A 19,627-nucleotide genomic window follows, 5' to 3' on the forward strand; every position below is an offset into this window, starting at 1 on the left:
TCAAAAATAAACATTAAAAAAAAAATTTTTTTTTTTAACGTTTATTGATTTTTGAGACAGAGAGAGACAGAGCATGAACGGGGGAGGGTCAGAGAGAGGGAGACACAGAATCTGAAACAGGCTACAGGCTCCGAGCTGTCAGCACAGGGCCCGACGCGGGGCTCGAACTCACGGACCGTGAGATCATGACCTGAGCGAAGTCGGACGCTTAACCGACTGAGCCACCCAGGTGCCCCATTAAAAATTTTTTTTAAATGAAACTATATAATGAAATAAAGCTAAAAGTTAAAAACACAACTTTTAACAGCTGTTGTTCAAATATATTTTTTAAAGAGAAAGTAACTTTATAAATGCAATTTTAAGGTATGAAATATAATATTTTGGATGTGAACTATGAAGGAACAAAGACAAATTTTATGTTCTTTCCACAACACATTTGAAACACAATGGGCCTATCTTTGATCTACTGAATTTATAATATTATTTTAACACATGATATACTGGATTTCCACAGCTGGACTCAAAAAGGACAATGAGTTGATAGATACGTTAAGACTTTGGATCCAAAATTAGAGCTAAAAAAGAATGCATTAAAAAACAACTATCAGGTACTTCGGTGGCTCAGTCGCATCCGACTTCTGCTCAAGTCATGATCTCGCTGTCCGTGAGTTTGAGCCCCATGTTGGGCTCTGCACTGACAGCTCAGAGCCTGGAGCCTGCTTCAGATTCTGTGTCTCCCTCTCTCTGCCCCTCGCCTGCTTGCACTCTCTCTTTCTCTCAAAAATAAAGAAACATAAATAAACAAAACAAAAATACACAAAATAAACAAAATAAACAAATAAACAAAATAAAAAACTTTTTTTTAATTAAAAAACAAAAACAAAACACAACTATCTAAAAGTTATCTTGGGAATCTAACAGTGACAATATTTTCAGTCCCATTAAAGAAAAAAAAAATTTAAAAATATATATCAGGCTAAGATCAAGAAAAAAAATTTAAAGTAGGAAAAATACTTAATTCACAAAAAGTGACTGTAATTTAGATGTGCTTTTATTTAGAATCAACTTTATTCATTTTCTGGTCATAAACAATAAAGGAATTAGCTTCTACCTTCAGAATATGTCTCTCAAACTAGTCAGAATTCTGCTTTAAGAATGTAGATATTAGTAAGGAAATTCAAACACAGTATGCTCACAAGTGAAATAAGAATTCAATAATGCTGTAAGAAACTATGAACAGACTTCTAACCATCTCTTTACCCCCAGGCTACAAATAGCTTGGAAAGTCCTGATACTATCTGTCAGATAAACCATCCCTTCTGAGTAGTGGATTTGAATCAGCCAGGCACACCTTGTCCATTCAAATTAAGATAGGAAGCAAAACCCAAGGGATGCTTTTAACATGAAAGTAAGTTTTATACCACAATGCTCAGACTGCCTCTCTAGAGGCTGACTTCAGACCATAACATAGTAAGAACACGTCTGGGGCTTAAGGTTACTTCTGAATTTTTTGTGCAGAATCACTGGGACATGATCCTTCTGGAAAGCATAATGAACCAGTATTAAACCCAAATTAAAGGTGCACAAACTCTCCACTAGACCAGTTTATAGCAAGAAGCACTAGGTACTTTGAGCTTTATTAGGATTTTTTCTTTGCCCCCTTACCTGGTGTGTGCTGAATGGTAGCCCTTCTTGCACAAATACTACTGAAGATGGAGATGGATTATGACTTAGCTGCTCCTTCAGTTTGACATGAGCTTGTTGGATGGCTGCAGATTCCTGCACTGTAGTATTTTCAACAGGCTGAGCTGTGTGGATGGTATAGATGTACTCAGGTGACTGTGGTAGAGAGCAGGTAATTGCTTGTTCTGTTCCAACTACAAAAGATGTAATGTCTGAGCCTACAGGAGTAAGTGGCTCCAGCTGGCTAGCCTGACTTGTGGAAGATGGATTGCTGTTGTTTGAATTAGCTACGATATGCTGGCCTCTGTTAGACTGAGATGTTGGGCACTGATTCTCAACAGGCTCCACCTTCACCATCTCCAATTTAGGGGAGGAATGCAATTCATCTACTATCTGAAAAACAGCCTCTAGGTTTACTTCTGTCTTTTTATTTTCATCAGTAGTACTGCAAGGCCAATTAGAAGGCAGAAATTCAACTGGATAGGAGGATTGCATTGGAGGATTCTGGGAAAAGAGAAAATAGGACTGTTTGGATAGAAAATTGAATATGAGATTAAGGAGGAAAGCAACAGTGTTTAGGCTCATAAGTGTTAAACAAATAGATTAAATTTAACTAAAGCTCACTGAAACAACATGAACACCAATCAACTTTTCAGCAATGGTAGCTGCAATTCTATTGTTAACATTTACTTAGCAACTAATAGATGTCAACCACTATGCCAAGTTCAATACTGGAAAGGACCAATAATTTTCAGTGTTAAAGTATACAAAATCAAAAAGCTATAGTACTCAAATACCTATTTGCTGATAAAATGTCTATATACCAAATTCTTCCATAAAAGTTGACAGACAAAAACATCACTTATATCTATCATATACTGTTTTAGGAATGTAGTAGTGAAATTTCAAACACAGGATGCTCACAAGTCCACCAATGCTTCTATACATTCAGGGGGAGGTACTGATATTCTGTTCCAAATGATCTGGGAAAAAATGGATGGAATATCGAATGTCCTTTGGTTCCTGAGACTGTTTATTTTTAATAATAAAACAATAGATTAAAAATAGCTGTCACTTTTAGATGTATCCTTTATACCTTTAAGATGCATTCTCTTATACCTAGTACTTTGCACAGAGTAGACATACAATTACATGTTTAGTGATAAATAATCTCAAGCTATGAACGTAAATACTAAAGAGTAACAACTAAATAAAACATGTAATGGGTTGATATTGCCAAACACACTACAAAGACTGTGTCAATTATTCAAAGGACATTAATGCCAAATAATGTAAATTTAAATGGTGTAAGCATCAAGCCACTTTACTGTAGCCAATAGCACCATTTATTGAGTTCTTACTATGTGCCAAGCACATGCAAAGTACTTCATATACAGTATTCCTCTTAAGAGGTCTATAAAATGTGATCATCTCCATTTCCAAATGATGAAATTGAAGTTCAGAGAAACTCTGTAATTTACCCAAAGTCACAATGAAATAACTGACATATCCAAGTTTCAAACATAGGTTGCCTAGCTCAAGAGCTCTTGCTCCTAACCATTATGCTATCCTGACCATGCATGCACACTCTCACCAATATCTGCAATCCAACCAAATCCTTTAATTCCAGAATGACACCTAAAACACGTTCTTTTTTCCATTTAAAAAATTTTATGTCTACCTATCTTTATTTTCCTGTAACATGTATTGTCTTTGTAGTAAGAAAAGGTCTTCTAAAGATATTTTTAAAAATTTATTTAAAACATAAACATAATCAAGACATAAATACTGTCAGAGAATCTCCAGCATGATCCAAGGGAGAGAGCATCTGGATCCACAAACAAAAACATCTAATTTGTGGGACAGATATGTCCCTCTAGTGAAGATGAACAGACTGAACTATCATGCCCGATGGTACCTGCCTTTAAAAATATCCAACTAAGTCCATCTGATCTGATTCTATACTCTTTGAACAACAATCTGACTTCCTACGTAGCTTTGTCAAAAAAAAAAAAAAAACACAAAAAAGTAATGTTCCTTTACATACTGGAATGCCACTAGTAAGATATTCTCTTAAAAACAGAAGCTATCTCAGGGACGCCTGGGTGGCTCAGTCGATTAAGCATCTGACTTCAGCTCAGATCATGATCTCACAGTTCGTGGGTTCAAGCCCCGCATCGAGCCTCATGTCAGGCTCTGCACTGACAGCTCGGTCCCTGGAGCCTGCTTCAGTTTCTGTGTCTCCCTCTCTCTCTGCCCCTCTCCCGCTTGTGCACACATACATGCGCTCTCTCTCTCTCTCTCTGTCTCAAAAATAAATAAGCATTTAAAACAGAAGCTATAGGGGTGCCTGGGTGGCTCAGTCAGTTAACACAGAAGCTACCTCAACTGGATGATATCAAAGGCAAACACGTAATTCCAATCTTTAAGCAATTATAGCATAAAAAGACAAAGCATGGAACTTAGCTTATCCTAGAAATAGCAGTCTAAAACACTTAAATCAATGCAATTGCTTAACAATAAATAATCAGAAAATAATTAAAATATAGTGTGTACAATATGGGGGCAAAAGGGGATCACCACTTAAATTTCTCATTTTTTATTTCATTTTTCCTTTCTCATTAAAAAAAAAGTAATTATCTGTACTATCTTGGAAGAATCTGTTAATAGTGACATACACTTTTAAAATTTACCTGGTATTCATTTTACCATAGAAGAGCCTAGAACAGCAATGTTCAAACTAATTTTCAGCAATGATGAAAATGCTATCTCTGCTGTACAATTTGGTAGCCACTGGCCATGAGACTTTGAGCACTAGAAATGAATTGTAGATTTTATTTAGTTTTAATTAATTTAAATTTAAACAGCCACATGTAGCTAGTGCCTACTGTTTTGGACAGTGCAGGCCTAGAAGAATCCTCAGACACCATTCATATCAACTCCCTTTTTTTAGAATTGAGAAAACTGAAGCCATAATCCACAGCTTACCTCTGGCTACTCGTTCAGATAAAATTACGCTTTAAAACTGTGCAAGGTCAATCGTATTACACGTGAAGTACAGAGTGTGTCCATTGTTCCAAGAATATTACCTGGAAGTAGTTGCAGTGTGCATAGGAAGAGGCAGTGGGAGTCACACAACTACTTAGAGCGTCCATGTGGGTAGAAGGAGAGCAGCACTGTAGTACAGCTGGGACAAATTCAAACAGAAAAGAGGCATCAACCAAGTTAACCTGTGTAGCATTTAAAGCACTCCCCTTTCAACTTGGAAAGAAAAATTCCAAACGTTTTCCTTTGGGGATGCAATAAAATTAGATTTAGTACAATCAGGTGCTATTATTTGTTGACAACAACATGGTAATTAACCAATTTAAAAAGTCATTTTAGGGGCGCCTGGGTGGTGCAGCTAAGCGTCTGACTCTTAATCTTGGCTCAGGTCATGATCTCATGGTTCATGAGTTCAAGCCCAGCATCAGGCTTGGTGCTGATGATGCAGGGCCTGCTTGGGATTCTGTCTCTCCTTCTCTCTGACCCTCCCCTGCTTGTACTCGCTCTCTTAAAATAAACAAACTTAAAAAAATTTTTTTAAGTCATTTTAAAGGGTCATGTCTACTTTTCTAAATGATTTCTCTGGCACCTAAACATTTTGTCACCTTTCTAACCAAATATTTATTCTTATTGAATGTAATTTCATTTTGCTGAAGGGGTGCCTGGGTGGCTCAGTTGGTTGGGCATCTGACTTTGGCTCAGGTCATGATCTCACCGTCCGTGGATTCGAGCCCTGCATCGGGCTCTGTGCTGACAGCTCGGAGCCTGCAACATGCTTCAGATTCTGTCTCCCTCTCTCTCTGCCTCTCCCCCATTCAAGCTCTGTTTCTGTCTCTCTCAAAAATAAACATTAAAAAAAATTTCATTTTACTGAAAATATCAGAACATGTTTGGAATTCCAAAATAATTGTTTCAAATATTTTAATAGTAACAAACATTTGGAGGAGGGTGTGATTTTAAGGATAAAATAAGTGAAATAGTGTCCAAATGTTCTTACCATTATATAACGCATCCAGTAAAATCCAGGCAAACATGTTTTAACCACTTAAAGAAATTACTAAGAATTTGGATCCAAGACCAAAATCTTAATTGCTACATAAACTTGAGCAAGGTTAATCTCTTTGGGCCTCAGTTTCTGCATCTTATTAAAATGGGGGTAATAATAGTACATACCGTAGTATGTTTCTTGTGAGGAATGAATGAGCTAATAGGCATAAAGCACTTAGAATAGTACTGGAATACAGTAAGCAATCAAAAAATAAATAGCTAATGCCATTATTTTAACTAAAAAAGTAGGTTTTCCTAGTTTTCTCTTTACAGTTAGGATACCATAAAAAGATTGAACTCTTTGTATTGGGATAGTTACACTTACAGATGCAGTCTTTCTTTTTTCTTTTTTTAAATGTTTATTTATTTTTGAGAGAGAGACAGAGTGTGAGTGAGGGAGGGGCAGAGAGAGAGGGGACACAGAACCTGAAGCAGGCTCCAGGCTCTGAGATGTCAGCACAGACCCCGATATGGGGTTCAAACCCATGAACCGTGAGATCATGACCTGAGCCAAAAAGTTGGATGCTTAACCAACTGAGCCACCCAGGTGCCCCACAGATGCAGTCTTTTTTCTTTTAATTTTTTTTTAACGTTTATTTATTTTTGAGACAGAGAGAGACAGAGCATGAACGGGGGAGGGGCAGAGAGAGAGGAAGACACAGAATCGGAAGCAGGCTCCAGGCTCTGAGCCATCAGCCCAGAGCCCGATGCGGGCCTCGAACTCACGGACCGCGAGATTGTGACCTGAGCTGAAGCTGGACGCTCAACCGACTGAGCCACCCAGGCAGATGCAGTCTTAATAATAGGTTGAGTTTCCTCTTTTCCAGAGAGAGACTCTCCAGAATGAATGAGAATCAGTTATAACACATCACATCTTTGGATTAAACAGAGGATGACATTTATTGAGCGCCTACCATGTTCCAGGCACAGTAGTAGGTGCTTTACATATATTGCTTCATTTAATCCAAACAACAATTGAATGAGGTATTAACATTACTTTACAAAAATAAGGAAACTAAAGCTCAGAGATGTTAAATAATTTGCTGAAAGTCACAAAGCTGATATTGACAGGGTCAGCATCAAACTCCAAAGCCCAAGCTTTTTTTTCTTTTTTCTTTTTCTTTTCTTTTTTTTTTTTTTTTTTTTTGAGAGAGAGAGAGAGTGTGAGAGCAGGGGAGGGGCAGAGGGAGAGGTAGAGAGAGAGAATCCCAAGCAGGTTCCACACCCAGCACCAGTCCCACAACCATGAGATCAAGACCTGAGCCAAAATGAAGAGTTGGACTCTTAACCAACTGAGCCACCCAGGTGCCCCCACATGCTCTTTAGTGTACCACAATACTTCCCAAATCTTTTCTTCTTCCTAAAATGTAACACTTTAATTTTACTAGAACTCCATTTGATGAATGTTTTTGTCTTTGTTATAAGATGGCAGCTTTCTACTTTTATGTCCACATTTTTCATATTTTGTATATGCTAATAAAATTACTTAAAAAAAACTTATTCTATAATCTTTGAAAGTAAATCAGCCTAAGTGTTATAAAAATTCATTGCAATGTTTCCCAACTTATCTATTATTGACTACTGATTTTTAAAATGTCAGAAGTTCGGGGGTACCTGGGTGGCTCAGTTGGTTAAGTGTTCGACCTTGGCTCAGGACATGATCTCACAGTCCATGAGTTCAAGCTCCATGTAGGACTCTGTGCTGACAGCTCAGAGCCTGGAGCCTGTTTTGGTTTCTGTGTCTCCCTCTCTCTCTGCCCTTCCTCCCCCTCAAAATAATAAACATGAAAAAAAATTTTAAATGTCAGAAGTTCATAAAGGTATGCTAAAAATAAATATTTTCTAGTATCTTATGCAGTTTAAGCCATTAAATCTTGCACATGGAAGGAAAAACCTGAAATAATGGACAGAATTCTAGTTCTAGTACACATGTAAGGGTTGATGTTTTCTGAATTACATCATTTTAACAGTTCCAGTGATTTAAAAAGCCAGACATGGGGCGCCTGGGTGGCGCAGTCGGTTAAGCGTCCGACTTCAGCCAGGTCACGATCTCGCGGTCCGCGAGTTCGAGCCCCGCGTCAGGCTCTGGGCTGATGGCTCGGAGCCTGGGGCCTGTTTCCGATTCTGTGTCTCCCTCTCTCTCTGCCCCTCCCCCGTTCATACTCTGTCTCTCTCTGTCCCAAAAATAAATAAAAAACGTTGAAAAAAAAAATAAAATAAAATAAAATAAAAAAAAATAAAAAGCCAGACATGACTAAGATGGCCATATAAAATTCATATTCTTATCACTTCCAATATAGGTTAGGCAAACAGGTTCTTACACTTTAACCTTTGAAGATTATTCAAGTATATAATTTCAATGTTATGGATTTGAATTTGATTTCCCAGGATATTTATGCTTTCAAACATCCTGGGAAATAACTTAAATCCAAAAGGAAAACACCAAGGAAGCATCTGTAGGGTTTGCCAAAACTCTGAAAAAAAAGTGGGACTTTTTTCTAGAGTTTTAACAGCTAAGGAAAACCTAGCCCCCTAGTGGCAGGAAAACACTCAGTCAGGAGCTGCAGTATTTACCCTTCAGGGTACCATAAAATAGTGTTTTCATTACAAATAAAACAATGAAAGGTATTAGGTTTACTTTGCTAATACTGCTCTGATTCCATTGCTTACATATTTTGAATAGTTGTTAAAGTGTACATTAAAATAAATCTCTTGGGGGCTCCTGGGTGGCTGAGTCAGTTAAGTGTCCGACTTCAGCTCAGGTCCTAATCTCTGGTTTGTGAGTTCAAGCCCCTCCTCAGGCTGTCTGATGTCAGCACAGAGCCTGCTTCAGATCCTCTGTCCCCCTGTCTCTCTGTCCTTCCCCTGAATGCACACATGCTCTCCCTCTCAAAATTAAAAACATTAAAAATGATAATAATAAGGAGCACCTGGGTGGCTCAGTTGGTTGAGTGTCCAACTTCAGCTCAAGTAATGATTTCATAGTTCATGAGTTCAAGCCCCACATCTGAGCAGACAGCTCAGAGCCTGGAGCCTGCTTCGAGTTCTGTGTCTCCCTCTCTCTCTGCCCCTCCCCACTCACACTGTGTGTCTCTCTCTCAAAAATGAATAAACATTAAAAATAATAATAGTAAAATTTATTGGATAAATAAAGTAAAATATACAATAGAGAATATATTAGTATATAGTTGATAGCTGATTTATTATCTAAGGAAACAGCAAAATGGATACTATCCTTTTAAGTGTCCAGCAACAAATGGAAAGTAGAAAGTTACCTGCATGAAGAAAAGGGGAACATGAATAGATAATCCAAAAAGATTCCTCAATGGCTATTTCCTTACCAGTGCAATCCCATTTTGTATAATCAACAAAATAGAACAAAGTAAGATACTAGTTAGCTTACAGAATATGAAAAACTTAGCTATAGAACAGCAACTGTGTGCTTAGTACATGAAAAATTAACCTAGTGTGTATTATGAAAGCATTGTGAAAGCACTGACATTTATAAAACTGAATTTATCACTATGTCCTAAGGTACATTCATCTGCATAAAGAACATCCACTATCTTCCTGAAGGCATTGTTCACTTAAGGTATTAAATTGCATGTAGAATATAAAACTGGAAATAATGGACAGAATTCTATTTCAGGGGTGCCTGGGTGGCTCAGTTGGTTAAGCTTCCCACTCACGATCTCATGGTTCATGAGATTGAGCCCCACGTCGGGTTCCTTACTTCCAATGCAGAGCCTACTTGGGATTCTCTCTCTCTCTCTCTCTCTCTCCCAAAATAAATAATAAAACTTAAAAAAAAAAAAGAATTCTATTTCAGATATAAATATAATAGTTAATGACATTTTTAAAAGAATTCTGGTAATTAGAAAAATTCAGGATTACTAAAAATTATCCAAAAGTAAAAATTTTCACTCCTACTAAAGGTAAGGAAAACAAGTTCATACTTGTTTATCCTATGGAGGTTATTCAAATATATAATTAAAATGTTTTGGACTTGAATCTACTCCAGAATAGTAGTGTCAGCAGTGAGAAAATTCTCAATATAAATGCTCAGCAGGAAAAACATCCTAATAGTAAATTTAGTTTCAAGATAAGTTACTATATATCTAGGACCCCAACACTTCCTCATTTATAGTAAGGTAAAGGTCTTCTGGGAATATACCCAAAAAAAGTGAAAGCAGGCACTCAAACTAATATTTGTGCACCCATATTCACAGCAGTATTGTTCACAATAGCCAAAAAGTGGAAGCAACCCAATGTCTACCAACAGATCAATGGATAAACAAAATGTGGTATATACATACAACGGAAAATTATTCAGCATTTAAAAATCAGGAAATTTTAGGGATGCCTGGGTGGCTCAGTCCAGCATGGAGCCTGGAGCCCACTTCGAGTTCTGTGTCTCTCCCTCTCTCTCTGCCCCTCCCCTGCCCCTGCTCACACTCCGTCTCTCTCTCTCTCTCAAAAATAAGTAAACATTAAAAAAAATTTTTTAAATAAGGAAATTTTGGCCCATGTAAAAATATCGATGAATCTTGAAAACAGTATGCTTAGTGAAATAAGCCAATCTCAAAAGGGCAAATATTGTATGATTCTTTTTTTTTTAATTATTTTTCTTTTTTAGGAAGGGGAGAGCACAAAACTGGGGGAGAGGGGCAGAGGAAGAGAGAGAATCTTAAGTCTCTCCACGCTGAGTGTGGAGCCAGACGTGGGGATCGATCCCATTACCCTGGGATCATGACATGAGCTGAAATCAAGAGTCAGATGCTCAACTGACTGAGCCACCCAGGCACCACTGTATGATTCTTCTTAGATGAGTGTCAGAGAGTTGTCAAGTTCATAGACAGAAAGTAGAATGGTGGTTGCCAGGAGCTAGAGGAAGAAGGGAATATGATATTAGTGTTTAACAGTATGGAGTCTCAGCTGGAGAAGATGAAAAAGTCCTGGAGATGGAAGGTGATAATGCTAGTATAACAATGTGATTGTATTTAATGCCACAAAACTGTAGACTTAAAAATGTTTAAAATGGTAAATTCTACATTATTTACATTTTACCTCAATAAAAAGAAAGACAAGTATAATTGTGCTTTTGCTTAGTTTCTTCTGGCAGCTAAAGAGAACTTCCTCTTTCCATAAGAAGAAAATCAAACCTTTTCAAAGAAACGGACAATAAAGGCTGCCTGACCACAAGAATAAGAGCATTGGAAAGCTCTTATAACTTCAGTTCTATATTTGTCATGTACATTATATAGAATAGAAAAAATAAATTCTTTAGAATTTAAATATACTTTAAAACAATAATAAGCAATTCTTTTTGCCCAAGATTCAATTCAAAAAAAAAATGATACAATATTTATTTTTTCAATAAAAAATAAAATATCATAGGCACCTTGCAGAGGAAGTTGTATATTCTTACAAATGACTGTATTTAACCTTTAAGATGTTAATATGTAGGGTCTTTTGAAAGATAGCTTTTAAAATATTTTATTCTTTTGGGGCGCCTGGGTGGCTCATCGGTTATGAGGTCATGATCTCCCAGTTCGTGAGTTTGAGCCCCACATAGGGCTCTGTGCTGACAGCTCAGAGCCTGGAGCCTGACTCAGATTCTGTGTCTTCCTCTCTCCCTCAAAAATAAAGAAAAGAAATGAGGTGAAGGGCAGCTACAAATTGCTCATCACTGCTTTAAGTTTAAAACTTAACTTTAAAAACAATGCAAAACTGACTTTGGGTCAATTCAGCATTATAACATTAGTTAAAGGAAAACATTCCTCAATATAGGCCTCTAGATAAATATGAATATTTTGTGGGCACCTGGCTGATTCAGTCAGTGGAGCATGTGACTCTTGATCTCAGTGTCATGAGTTCAAGCCCACATTGAGATGAGCGTGGAGCCTACTTAAAAATGAATGAATGAATGAATGGATGGATGAATCAATCAATCAATCAATCAATCAATATTATTATGTATGTTCAGATATGTAGAGAATTAATACAATAAAAAGATCTAGGGGCACCTGGCTGGCTTGGCCGGTGAAGCACGTACATGACCCTTGATCTCAGGATCATGAGTTCAAGCCCCACACTGGGTGTAGAGCTTGCTTTAAAAAAATTAAAAATATATGGGGCACCTGGGTGGCTCTGTCAGTTAAGTGTCCAACTTTGGCTCAGGTCATGATCTCACAGCTCATGAGTTCGAGCCCCATGTCAGGCTCTTTGTGCTGACAGCTCTGGGCCTGGAGCCTGCTTTGGATTCTGTGTCTCCCCCACACCTTTCTGCCCCTCCCCCAAATCTGCTCTGTTTCTGTCTCTCTCAAAAATAAACATTAAAAAATTTTTTTAATTAAAAATATAAAATAAAAAATAAAAAGGTCTAAAAGTTTTGTATACAAAAGGGAAACTGGGGCACCTGGGTGGCTCAGCAGGTTAAGCATCTGACTTCTGCTCAGATTATGATCTTGCACTTCATGAGTTCAAGCCCCAAGTTGGGCTCCCTGCTGACAGTTCAGTGTGGAACCTGCTTGGCATTCTCTCTCTCTCTCCTCTCTCTCTGCCCCTTTCCCACTCACACTTTTTTTCTCTCTGTCTCTCAAAATAAGTAAATAAAAACTTTTTTAAAAAGGAAATTAAATTACAGTAGCATGCTACGAAAATAATATCAAAAGAAAGAAATGAATCTAAGATAGGACAAGACTAAAAAGAGTCAATCAATACTGGATCTACAACATTTTGTCTTTGAAGTGATGATAAGAGTGGAAAAAATGTCATCAACTAGGCAAAGAAAATAAGCACTTCAAGAGAGGAATGACAAATGTAAGAAATGATTCAGATGAGTCATTCTGAGTCAGTTGGACAGCAATGTTCTAGTCTCAATGTTTGGCTTTACTAAAGAAATTAATTTATAAAATACTACAAAATTCAAACTTTACAGACTATAATATTTGAAGACCAGATTCAAGTTTATTAACAATATAATTTTTAAAAATTTTTAATGTTTATTTATTTTCTTGAGAGACAGAGACACAGACAGAGTGTGAGAGGGGGAGGGCAGAGAGAGAGGAAGACACAGGGAGAGAGGAAGACACAGAGAGAGAGAAAGAATCTGAAGCAGGCTCCAGGCTCTGAGCTGTCAGCACAGAGCCTGGCGTGGGGCTCAAACCCACAAACCCGGAAATCATGACCTGAGCCCAAGTTGGATGCTCAACCAACTGAGCCAACCCAGGAGCCTCTATTATCAATAGAATTTTTAAATGAAGTCAGCTGTTGCTGCTTACTAAAATTTGATCCAAACTTCAAATCATATAGTTCACTTCAAAAAGATTCAAGTATGACCATTATTCCAAAATTAGTTACTTCATTATTATTTCAAGAGCTGAGTTTGAAAATGATCATTATCCTGCCTCTGAGAATGATATTCTATTTAACTTTGGTTAAGTCATTTGTAATGCTCTTCATAAACAGGTACTCATTAACTACTGGTTAAGTTGCTCACTACTTTTTGCCTCCTTCACCTAAAATTTGGAGGAGTCAAATACTTCTACAGTATTTTTATGGCACTTTCTTTTCCATAGTAAGTCTCTTTTACTTACGAATACAACCTTTTTTTTTTTAAGTTTATTTATGTGTTTTTGAGGTGGGGGGTGCTGAAGGAGAGAGAATCCCAGGCAGTCCCCACCTTGCCAGCACAGAGCCTGATGCGGGGCTCAATCTCATGAACTCTGAGATCATGACCCGACCTGAAACCAAGAGTTGATGCTCAACCAACTGAGCCACCCAGGCACCCCAACAATACAACTTTTTATTTATATAGTACTTTAGAATGTTCAAAGCAGACTTGCTTATTACATTATAGCATAGACCTAGTCTATGTAGTAAGTATCATCATGAGATCATGAAACTTATTTTCAGAAGCTCAGAAACTTTATAGTCACTTCAACGTTCCCAAAACAAAAATTCAGATAACACAAGATTCTATTTCACATGTACTGTACACTATCAAAACATCAGCAGCACTTACCTGTTCTTTTAATGTCTGTTTCCTAGCCCTTACCTTGAACTCTTGGACATAATTTTCAATTAATTAATCTATTCACCTGTTTATTTCTTTATTTGACAATTTTCAACTTATAATTTTACATCCAAGCTAACATAAAATATTTTTTAAATAACATATCCTAAATCATAATAATTTAACAAACAGTATTTCTATAATGAATGAATAATAGTAACTATTTGTAGTGTTTTCTGGTAAATGATACTTAAGTGGTTCTCAAAAAATTTAGAACTAGGTGTTTCTGAGAAGATTGTCTGGAACTTGAAATACATGTTCCCATAGAAACAACATCATATAAGTTAATTTGGCTCCTAGACCAGATTATAACCACCTGTACCATAAGTGTAGGACTAATAGTAATATAGAACCTAACCACCATATCTAATATGTCCATAGGAAAATGCCTCCAAAATTCCAAATTGGAAAGCCAAGTACATTTCTACATTTCTCTTGCTGCAGGCCTTCTGAATTTAAACTCCCCAACAGCTTCTGAGTCTTTAGTAGTTTGAGGAAGGGGGTTTGGATGGAGTTTAGGAAAGGAAACACTTACTGGTAAAGGGAAGGGAGGTAAGGGTATTATCCAGTTGATGGGCTACAGAATGTAAAACAAGTGTAAAGAAGACACAGACTGTCTCTCTCTATATGCATATGTATTGTATGTATGCATGGAACACAGCTGAAATTATAATTTAGATAGTAATGCCTAATCTGTTCATTAAAATGTTGAACTAAACTATTCACTAGAAGATATAAAACTTCTAACATGAATTTAGTCATCTATTTTTTGTTTTTCAAAGAAGTAGCTGAAAATATGAAAAAATACTAGGCTTCAACCTTTTTTAAAATTTCTAATAGGCAAGGGGCACTGGGGTGGCTAAGTCGGTTGAGCATTAGGTCATGATCTCTCAGTTCAGGTCATAATCTCTTGGTTGGTGAGTTTGAGCCCCACATCAGGCTCACTGCTGTCAGCGCAGAGCCCACTTCAGACCCTCTGTCCCCCTCTCTCTGCCCCTCCCGTGCTTGTGCACGCATGGGCGCTCTGTCTCTCTCAAAAATAAACATTTAAAAAAAATTCCTAATAGGCAAAATGAATAAAAGTGCTAAGTCATCCTTAATCCATATACTTCCTTTGCCTTTTCCTTCTCAATTCCATCCACCAAAACAGTAGCAGCTCTAAAAATATACAAAACCCAATCTAATTTAAATTCTTGTTTTATTATTTTAATATCAAAATATTATATATTTTGGGAAAATCAAGCAATCTCTTTTACTGCTATATTTAGGTAGAATGCAATAAGCCGATAGTAAAAGAATACAGTTGGGTGATACAGCTAGAAAATAGTGAGTACTGTTACAAACAGAAGTTAACAGATTTATAACTTTTAAAAGTCAACAAATTATTTAATTCCCCTAATTTACATTCTTTTCACCTATTCTAGCTTTGGATTTCCTCCTGCCTGGCAGAAATGGTGCTTCCAGATCTACATATTTGAGAAAATTAATATTCCTAGAGCCTTAATTCATTGGGCAAAGGAATACCCTCTTTCTTCTCTCTCTGGTCTTTTCTGAAAGCCTTGACCCTTGTCATATGTCTATTGCCCCTTTTGTCACTCAGTATTAAAGCACTTTACATGATGATATACACCACGATTATATGGTGTTCCTGCAAAACAGAAAATACATTTGAATGGAAAGGTAAGGCTATTATCTTGCAAAAGTGTACCCCCCCCCAAAAAAAACACTCTCCCCACCTACCCCAAGAAGCTCAACACATGGTCACTATCATAAGGATTCCTGATTAGTGGCTTGAGATCTACAGTATGTCTTCAATACCCTTGGTTGAGCTCTAGGTCAGCTGTCACTGTCAGGTTCTCTTCTCTGCTACTCTGCAGTTCTTAGTTGGCTGGGAATAACACTGCAGGGACTGCCCTGTCAAACCACACCATCACATTTTTACTAGAAGAATATAATTTAGTTTTAAGAGATAGAAAGTATGCTCTTTTATTAAACTTCATTACTGAGATGCTAAAATGATTTCATTATGAGGTAATCCCACCTATAACATTAAAAAATGTAATATATACAGTTGACCCTTGAATAACATGAGTTTGAACTATGTGGGTATTTTTGGATATTTTTGATACAGTACAGTATTGTAAATGTATTTTCTCTTACGATTTTCTTAACATTTTCTTTTCTCTTACTATGTTATAAGAATATAGTACATAATACACATAACATACAAAAAATGTGCTAACCAACAGTTTATGTTATCTTAGGTAAGGCTTCCAGTGAAAATAGGTTACTAGTAGTTAAGTTTTGGGAGGATGAAAAGTTACACACAGATTTTCAACTGCAGGGGGTCAGCATCCCAACCCTGCATTGTTCAAGGGTCAACTATAACATGTATATAAATGTTTTTTAAAGAAACAAAATACTGCAACAAGAGCAGAGTCGGAACAAGGTCCCAGTGTAGTTATGTCCTAATTTCATTACTAGGACCCAAGATATAAAAGTTTCACTAAAAACATAACATCTTTCTGTACCAACAAAATGTTCACAATCTTTAAGAACACAATGAAATTTTATATATTGCTCAAAAATATGTTCTGATGAGAAATCTTTGACATTTCTTATGTGCATATTCATACTATTTTTAAGAATGCAGAAATGCATTTAGAAATACAAATGCCCATTATAAAATACTTTAAGAGAAGCCACTGAACTTGAATTTCTCATACCTGTTGGATAGTAGGCTTGGGAGTACTGCGCTGAGGGTGTGTAGTTACTGTATTTTTGGGAGGAGCTGACCATTGTTTGAGGACCTTGCTGAACGTGTACAGATGTGGCGCTTGGCTGCAGGGTATAGGTAACCTCAGTCGGAAACCTCTGCAGTACAGGAAATGGAACCCCTTTATCTGAAAAAGTGGGAGACGTTTCCACTTGTCCTGGATGCATTCCAAGGGAGTTCTGCCATGTTCTAGGAGGAATCAGGGTCCGATCTAAACCTTTCAGAGGGAAAGTACTATGGTTGTGGGATGAAGTTGATACGTAGGAGTAAGGAGACAAACTATCTCGCCGGAATGACCGGTGGAATTGTCCTACAGCCACTGGTCCTGCATAAAAGAGGAAGAGCGCGTTTACTAATTTTATATTGTACCACTGGATGTAGTAAACTAAAAGTTACAAAACATGAATGTGTTCAATTCTCAGCCATGTTTAACACAACAGAAATTTAGTTCTGGTAAAAACAAGTTCAGAATCCAGAATACAAGATTACACATACAATGCTAAAAAAATAATCAAATAAACTTTTGCTTGGTTCTCAATCTTAGTAAGAGACAAAGTAGCCAAACTCCAATATTAAATCAAATGTTAAATTAAATGCAATGTTCAAAGACTTTTATAGATGATTCAGTCATCTTACCTTTTTAACCTTAGTTGATTAACCCAGATTTTTCCAATCTATAAGCTACTTCGTAGAAGTTTTAGAAATTCCACTCAGTCTTTCAGATCATTGAGAAACCTTAATAATATGCACAGAAGTAAACACTTAACCATATACATAAAAGAAATAAGTGGGGATCAAAGAAGAACTATAACACAAACCAAAAAGAAAATGCTCTTTACTCCTTTTCAATTTTTTTTAAAGCTCATCTTTGCAGAAAAGTCAGGCTTGAAAACTTTGACTCAGTTCTTTTCTTCCTTTCTTAATCAAAAATTTTCTATGATCAAAAAAAAATTTATTTTCCATAGTCTTTTTTTCCTCAGAGTATCCCCAGTAGAGTCCCTTCCTAGATATCCTAGGTATCGGCAGCTCTCAAACATTGATTTACATCTGAAATCACCTGTAGAGTTTGTTAAAAATCCATATACTCAAGCCCAGGGATTCTGATATTTGCTTTCTCCTATCTAGTAAGGTAGAAAGGAATTCAAAAGTGGAGATGATGAAGAGAGAGAAAGGGCATTACTATATAATGAGGAAAAAAGAAAATATACATGTTGCAGGCTGAACTTATTTTTCAGACTGTGATTCTTGAACACAATAAACAAAACTAGCCTGGGGTGCCTGGGTGGCTCAGTTGGTTGAGCATCTGACTCTTGATTTCAGCTCAGGTCATGATCTCACAGTCATGGGATCAAGCCCCATATTGGGCTCTGAGCTGAGCATGGAACCTGCAGAGCCCATATGGGATTCTCTCTCCCTCTTTCTCTCTTTCTCTGCCCCTCCCCCAGTGGTTCTCTCTCTCTCTCAAAGTAAATAAATAAAAATTAAAAAAAGAAAAAAGCTAGCTTTATTTTCCCAGGGAGGATGTTAAATTATGTGCTTCACAAATTCCTTTCAATTTGTTCCATTAAACTAATCTATAAAACAGAGGGGACGTCTAATTCATGTGCTACTCCTCTATTAAACTATATGGTAAAAGATGGCACTCAAATACCTACTTTTCCAAATATTTTAATTGTAAACCCATTCAACATGTTATACATCTTTCATTCTATTTCTGTGGTGTTTAATTTCCTCTAAAGAATAGAGCACTAGGAGCACTCCTAACCACTTCTGGTTTGGCACTGCCTGATTCAAGCCAATTTTCTTAATATAAACTCTTAAAAAATAATAAAAATTAAAAAAATAAAGCATTAATGACAAAAACAAATACATACACACATATATATACACACAAATTCTAAAGTAACCTGGAAATCAAGAAGCCTAAATCTAATGGGGGAAAAAAAGTCTAATTCAGAAGACTGAATGTATTCAAATGATACATACCTCTTAAAAACTGCTTTTCTTTTTTTTCCTTTAAAGTACAAAAAAACAGTTTTTATGGTACTGGACTAGCAATTCCATATGTATACACACTTTGAACTACCAGAAACAATCCTTTAAGACCTAAAGAAACATTTTTTGCTCTTCACAACAGGTGTTTCTGAGATCTAAAACTACCCACCACTTGATTCTTCCTTGGATGCTTCACATGCTAAAACTATATATCACTACAGTGTGAAATAGCTAACCCTTCTTCCACCTTCTTTAGGGTTAAGATATTGATGAATTTTCAGATTGTCAGTAACTTAAACAGCTAATTAAAGAATTCTTTACCTTGATTTATCAAAATATAAAATCTACTTCTATCATGATAAAGTGATGGCCAAACATTCATATACTTTTAGATGTTTTTAGATGCATATGAAGACTGATAGGATTAGAAGGGCATTCTTTTACATTTGTTTTTTAAAAATAAAGAACTAAAACACATTCAGCTCTTATTTATTGTTAAGGGTTACCTCATAGGGCTCTATTCTGACTAACTTCACAGAATATCATCTGTATGTTTTCAGAACATCTGCAAGATATATTTGACAAAGTTTAAATCCAGAATTTTAGAAATGTAAGGCAGGATGCATTTCTGTGCATAAAGGTCTTATTCCTTTTATATAAATGGCTCTGAACTAATCAATTCCCAGGAAAAAAGTCTGCCTCTTGAGAGCTTGATATCCCCAGGCCAAAACAGATTCTCTACTATTACTCAGACTTGTTACTTAGTTTAGAAAGTTTTAACAAATATTGTAAAATAAACTGCCACTAAAAACAAAATAACAAAGTGGAGCAAAAGAAAAAAAAAGGGAGAAACATGTGATTTTCACATTTCTTATCAAGGACATTCCTGAAAGGTGAACAAGACAACTATTTCAATGGATCTAGATAAAAAGGTACTAGAACAGAGGATGCTATAGTAAAAAAAAAAAAAAAAAAAAAAAAAAAAAAAAAAAAAAAAAAAAAAA

General features: G+C 36.4%; 1 protein-coding gene across 1 annotated transcript in view; it reads right to left on the minus strand.

Annotated features, from left to right (window-relative positions):
- Positions 1-19,627, minus strand: part of HSF5 (heat shock transcription factor 5) — a 44,365-nt gene that overhangs the window by 21,178 nt on the left and 3,560 nt on the right. The window contains 3 exon segments of the mRNA XM_049637785.1: positions 1,666-2,187; positions 4,773-4,870; positions 16,579-16,953. Of these exon segments, the coding sequence (XP_049493742.1) occupies positions 1,666-2,187; positions 4,773-4,870; positions 16,579-16,953 (995 nt within the window).

Source organism: Panthera uncia, chromosome E1 (genome assembly GCF_023721935.1).
Source record: "Panthera uncia isolate 11264 chromosome E1, Puncia_PCG_1.0, whole genome shotgun sequence".
NCBI lineage: Eukaryota > Metazoa > Chordata > Mammalia > Carnivora > Felidae > Panthera > Panthera uncia.